We start from the raw sequence: 6566 nt of genomic DNA, 5'->3' as shown, positions 1-6566 counted from the left end.
TATGGTTTGAACTCTAAGGGTCTATTCGGTTTATAGTTAAAATTAGAATCAAAATCCCTCAGAATCGAAACGGTTTATTCTCATAATCTGTTTGATTTAGATAGGAATTGATATAAATTTGAATAGAATTTCATTCCCAATAGAGAGGGAGGAAAAGATCATTCTCTTAAATGGATGAATGCCATTCCACCAATAATCGGAATGAAATTTGGATTCTGTCCAACCAAAAATTGGAATTGAAATGGCCCATCCTGGTTCCAATTCCAAACCCCTCCTTATTGGCCTATTCCCGTGAACCAAACTTGCCCCGACTTCATTCTGTGTTTCTATTTCAATTATTTAATAGGAGGGAAAAAGAGAATACGACGTATAGTACTTGGAGCCTAGCGTCACACCAAATAATAATTTGTCTATGCTAGGTGCGTTACCTATCAAAGTGTCAATAGTCAAAGACATGTTCCATACTTCCATTCCATTAATGATCTACTGGTCCATGGCACAGCGCGCATTATAGACTTGGCTAATGGTAATTGAAACCCACAGAGGTAAGAGGCCCATTCTGGTTAACTCAACGGTCCACACTGAACCAAACAGTCCAATTATTGAAGCGTGATGAACCGCTGGAGCTGGTATTTCCGTTTCCTTCATCAGAGTGAAACCACGTCGTTAATACTTCGTAAACAGTTTCCTTTTTTATGGAAAGAAAAAGAAAGGAATGGAGATTAATTGGTCCAATTTTTAATTAGCAAGTTTAATATCATATATATTGCGTAACATTCCAATTTTAACCTGATATATATCTCGTCCTCAAAACGTGTAGAGAATACGCAGAGTCCTCAACTGATATTATCTTCTTCTGACCAAATTTCTAGCTTCCAACCCAAAAGACCAGCAAAGAGTTTAAGTCATTCACAGGTTCCTTTCCCCTCTGGCAAGTAGTTTTGATCTTCTTCCCCTTTTTCTCGTTGATTAGGTCAAATCTCAACCTCTTTGTTCTAGATTTTCCCAGTGAGCTTCATATTCTTCCCTTTCCAAATTTTGCAATGACTTTCAAGGACGGTTATTCAGTTCTTGCTTCAACCACAAGTGGCTGAGAGGTGGATTGAATTGATTGGAAGCCCAAAGATGTTTATTTCCGGTACCCACTTCGATTTGGTGAACAAAAGATCTGTCAATGAGTTTTTGTTCACCAAAATATTTCTTTTTGTTAGTTCTTTCTGGTTTTCTGCCACCGGCTACATGTTTTACCTGATCGGTCTCTTAGGTATATACGTCTTCAGGTAAGCAGAATGGGAAGACTGATAATTAGTGGGATTGTTTAGTTTTCTCATTCATGAATTGAAACTATATATCATGGATTCTTTAAACCTGATTCGTTTTCTTCCTGCAGATTAAAAAGAGGTAACAGTTCCGGGGGCGACCATACTAACAGCAACGCCGTTGACGATGCAAATGGAGACACTGTTACCCCCGAGGTGGATTATCCAAGTGCTTCAGGTTGTTTCAAGCCGGAAAGTGCACCTGAAATTACCAACTTTGAGAATTCCGATCACGATCAATCTGCCAAGAAAGAGGAATCAAGATTCTGTTTCAAGTTCCAATTCCAGACCTACGAAGAAACTCGAGGAGAATCCGGAGATTCCATTAGCCCCAAAGAAGCGCCCATGGTGAGCACGAGTAAGTATCAAGTTTCTTCCAGGAAAGATTTATATGGTTTTGTTGAAGAACCAGAGGTGGTGAGCTTCACCATCAAAGAATTATATGCCGATTCAAATTATGGTTCTTTCAGCAATAGAGAGATAATTCACGGCGGATTCTTGTCGGAGAAGGATTTCCAACAATTGAATTCAAATACAGAAGCTGTTCGTGAACCATCAGTAGAGAATTACAGTCCAGTTGATCCCAGTAAAGAAGAAAAACCAGGGAAAACAGAACCTAGGTCATTTACTAATGATCCGCTAACTGAGAAGGACGGAGGTAGTTCAGAAATTAATTTTCCCCGTAAGGACGACGTCTCTCGTGAACTCCAGTTTTTGTCTGAAAAAGATTTCAAGGCTTCAAATTTAGAATCAGAATCTGCTAGTTTAAGCGATGTGTTTTCTCCTAAGAATCATACAATTGATTCCAATAGTGGTGATTTTTTGTTCGAGAGAGACTTTGGAGGAGGATCAGACACTGTAAATGAGTTGTATTTTGATGGAGAAAAGGTAGAATTAAGGGAAGAAACACAAAATTGCGAAGCGGCCCATCCGCAGAATACAAACTACTTGTTGGACAATGAAACCATCGAGATCAGTGAGGGCCCTTCCTCTGTTTGGGAACCTATCAAACACAGAGTACACTCTATGGATGATGACATAGAATTAATGGAAGACGATCAAACTTCTGAAGAATCCAATTTGCCGAGCCCAAGCACTTCAGCGGATACAGAAGTTCTGTCCGACAATGATTTTGAGGAAGAAGAAGAAGAAGACAATCCAGGACCGGATGTCTTAGGCAACTTCAAGGAGAGGGAAGCAGTTGATGGTTTAGAAATATATGGACAACCCAATATACAGAATTCATCCGTATCGGAAACAGATGATGCAGACGAATTGGAAATTCTGTGGGAACATGAGGAATTGATAGAACAGTTGAGGATGGAGTTGAGAAAGGTGAAAGGCGGTGGACTTCCAACCATCTTAGAGGAAGATGAGTCTCCCAAGATAATGGATGATCTGAAGCCGTGGAAGATTGATGAGAAGTTCCAACACGAGGATAGAATGGAGGAGCTACAGAGGTTCTACAAGAGTTACAGTGAACGAATGCGAAAGTTGGACATCTTGAATTATCAGAAGATGTATGCAATTGGTAAGTCCAAATTACAACACTCCTTTACATTTATTTCCTAAGAAATAATTCCTGCTGTTGCACTCTTCAAATCATATCTGCTGATGCGATTACAGAGGCAGCACTTTACGCCCTTGCGAGATTGTGTGAACTCTAGACTAAACCGCCATTACTGCGGAATAGTTGAATAGTTGCATGGTGCAACTTCTTTTTGGGCCCACTTGGCCCATAAAAGACGGCCCTAGATTTGTCTAACATGTTCATAGAATATGAGATGGTCGGTGATTCGTCTTCCTAATGGCCCCACTTTCTTTTTATCATGGACTTGATCAAAAGTCAATTCAGGTATTCGGGTTTTCTTGTTCTTTTCAAAGTTTTGATTGGGTAGGAGAAAGCTAACAAGTGGGCCGAAAAGCCGTGGCAAATACAAATATGCTACAATACTTCTTTCGTTTTTTATTCCTGATGAGTGATGAGTAGGCAATTTTTCTTTTACTCAATTTATTTTCTATATAGGTTTGAGTATGACTATACACTCTTCTAATACTTGGAAAGTTTTGTGTCATTATTTTTATTAGGCATATATGTATACAACACAACAAGTATAGAAATGCAGTTGTTTGAGTTTTGGCTGTGGTTCATAAATTAATACTTGAGCATAACACAATATTCTGATATTAGGACCATTAAAGCCAGTATATAGAACCCTTTTTCAAGGCTAAAAACTGCTAGTTATAGATACGCATTATTAAAAATATATAGAATTGATAATATTTATATCTATTTTATGTAATATATTAATAGTACTTTATAGTATATAAGAGAGTTGAGTGGAACTTTAACTAAGCAGAGCCCACCAAAATTTAGCTCATTTACATCCCTATTTAGGAACTGTAACGTTAAAGCTATTTTTTATTTATTTCTATTTGTCAGTATGTTTCCTAATGTCATCAATCAATTTATCAAATGGTTGAGGACTTGAACCACATCTATTCACGTTGACGCTTTACGTAATCCTACAATATTCAATATTGAGAGGGATCTTTTTCAAGTGGACTTTTTACTTATGGTGGGTTGCCCACCATGAGTTGCTGATGATTTTTTTTTTTTTTTTTTGTCTAATAAGCACTAATTGTTTCTTTAACCTTTATAGATGTCCCAAAATGTATCGCATATAGTAAAATTAGGTAAAGTTCTATTACCTAAAAACAAAAGAACAAAGAGGCCCACATTCATTGTACTTCTCATTTAAAAATTATGCTCACTAAGTAATATTAGATTAAAGAAAACATTGTTAAGATGAATAATTTTTGCCTTAACGATATAAAGACAAAGAGGAGAAAAGCTACATAAGTTACAAACCTATTATAGACCAATCAAGAATGATTTTTGAAGCTTTTCTCGTCCCAAATCAAAGGCCAAATGGTAACATAACATCCCATTACTCGTGCATATATTATATACACACACACAAAAGCCCCTGTTTACAGTTTACTCTTTGTCCTCCTGTGATTTAATAAATATAAAGGTTCCGTCACCAGGTAGCCCATGATGCCAGCACCTTTCATGATTAAATTATGCATTTTCTTAGAGGCTAACAAGTGTTGGAAGTTGGAACTAAGGAAACATGGATGAGAATAACTCTCTAGCTTTCTCAATTCTCATTTACCTAGTTATAGCAATATTTACTTAATTAAGCATGCAAATTCGTATGAATATATAAAACTTTGTTTTTATTTTTTTATTTTTCAAGTTGATTTGGATTTCCTAAATCCTCGTATATTTTAGGTTTTCTCCAGCTGAAGGACTCACATCAATCAATTTCAAACCGAAAATCAACTACTCCAGCAATCATGTCCCTTCTCTGTCATAATTTCAGACTATTCAAACGTGGGAGAGTTGAAGCTGACCCTGCGATGAAGTTTGCTGGAGAGTTGCAGTGCGATTTGGAAATGGTGTATGTGGGACAGACATGTCTGTCCTGGGAGCTCCTCTACTGGCAATACAAGAAGGCCCAGGAGCTGCAGGAAACTGACCAAGATGGTATCCGGCGATACAACCATGTTGGTGGAGAATTTCAACAGTTTCAAGTCATCATCCAAAGATTCCTGGAGAACGAGCCTTTTGAAGGACCTAGGGTTCAAAACTACGTTAAGAATCGATGCGTCCTTCGCAACCTTCTTCAAGTTCCAGTCATAAAAGGTAATGGAGATGGAGACTAAGTAATATATAATGCACCAAGATTTTGATTTTATTGGGTGAATTGGTTGCTTGACTCTCTTCTCTTAAAAAAATGGAATACTATTAATCCTCTGTTTGCATTGTAAGCAGAGGATACTAAGTTTATTTTAGCGGCAATTGATAACATGAAGGTTTATTGCACTGCAGAGGATGTGAAGAACAAAATGAAAGGAAAAGGTAGAAGAGGAGAAGACGACGTGATCACAATATCAATGTTAACAAAGACCATTCAGAAGTCGATGCAGATTCTTTGGGAATTTATTCGGGCCGATAAGGGTGAAGCTAATGTGATTCTGAAGGGCCTCCTTGGAACCCAAGCTGGACTTCAAAACTCTGCAGACTCTGCACTTTTGATGGATGTACAGACAAATCTTCAAAAGGTTGGCTACTTGGCTTTCTAATTAATTTCATTTTCTTATATAATAGTTGTTATTATTTTTAGTTTGTATTTGTATGTTTGTGAAAGGGATCGTTTTAACTATATCATTGTCATTTGCTTTGGTTTCCTGCTCTAATACAGAAGGAGAAAAAGCTCAAAGACCTTTTGAGAACTGGAAACTGCATTGTGAAGAGGTTGCAGAAGCACCATCAAGAAAGCAGATTTGATGAAGTTATGTTCTGCTCTCAAGTTGACTTGAAGTTAGTGTCTAGAGTTCTAAACATGTCCAGAATAACAAGTGAACAACTAGAATGGTGTCATAAGAAATTAAACAAGATCAATTTTGTACACAGGAAGATTCGTAGGGAACCTTCAATTTTGTTGTTTCCATGTTGAATTTATTTACCTATCCCTACTGTAACATATCTTTTATCTGCGGTCTGCAGATCCATATATACAGTTACACAGAGAGAAGAAATATACAAAATACTATATTTTGAATGAACAATTGCCCCTCTGCTATGTACAATGTTTACTAGAGAGAGAGAGAGAGATCCATTTTCAACTAAGTGTGTAAGAAAGGACGGAGTGCAACTTTGGGTCATGCTAGCTGCCCAAAACTAGTCTAAACTGATGTGAAATACGCCTTAATGGGCTGAGTATGATATGAGGTCCCGGTCACTAATTTAGGTTAGCCCATGAAGTTGAGTTTTGGCTGGGTTTGGACAGAATCAGTCAGGTCTGGCGGCTCTGCCCCAACACAGTGTTCATACTTCATAATCATAGAAAACAAACAACATATATTGGCTTGCTTCCCCCGTGTTGACCATTCGGATTTTTGTTTTTTCATTTTTCGTTTATCATTCAGATTATGCACACATAATCAATTTCACTAGTCACTAGTTTCTAATATCTGTAATGAGTGCATCGGAAAAGAATTTCAGTTCCAGTTTACGGCCAATCAATCAATTTGATCATTCTGGCCCAGCCAAAATCAAACCAACCTGCTAAATGCAAGCTGGTCTATGTTTTTCTCCATTATCATTCAAATTATGCAAGATTTGCACATGGAGGACCTTGTTTAGTATTCATTAAAACTTTTTATTGAAGATACAAA

General features: G+C 37.4%; 1 protein-coding gene across 1 annotated transcript; it reads left to right on the top strand.

Moving 5' to 3' along the window:
* Window positions 1–814: 814 nt before the first annotated feature.
* Window positions 815–5957, top strand: LOC104598137 (uncharacterized). Its single transcript, XM_010260060.2, has 5 exons — window positions 815–1280; window positions 1391–2850; window positions 4618–5031; window positions 5218–5450; window positions 5591–5957. The coding sequence occupies exons 1-5, from the start codon at window positions 1126–1128 to the stop codon at window positions 5843–5845; spliced, it is 2517 nt and encodes an 838-aa protein (XP_010258362.1). The 5' UTR covers window positions 815–1125; the 3' UTR covers window positions 5846–5957.
* Window positions 5958–6566: the final 609 nt, after the last annotated feature.

This window comes from Nelumbo nucifera, chromosome 4 (assembly GCF_055504915.1).
Source record: "Nelumbo nucifera cultivar China Antique chromosome 4, China Antique-T2T, whole genome shotgun sequence".
NCBI classification, from domain to species: Eukaryota; Viridiplantae; Streptophyta; class Magnoliopsida; order Proteales; family Nelumbonaceae; genus Nelumbo; species Nelumbo nucifera.
Note: the sequence above shows the minus strand (reverse complement) of the source record. Positions and strands in the feature narration are given on the sequence as shown.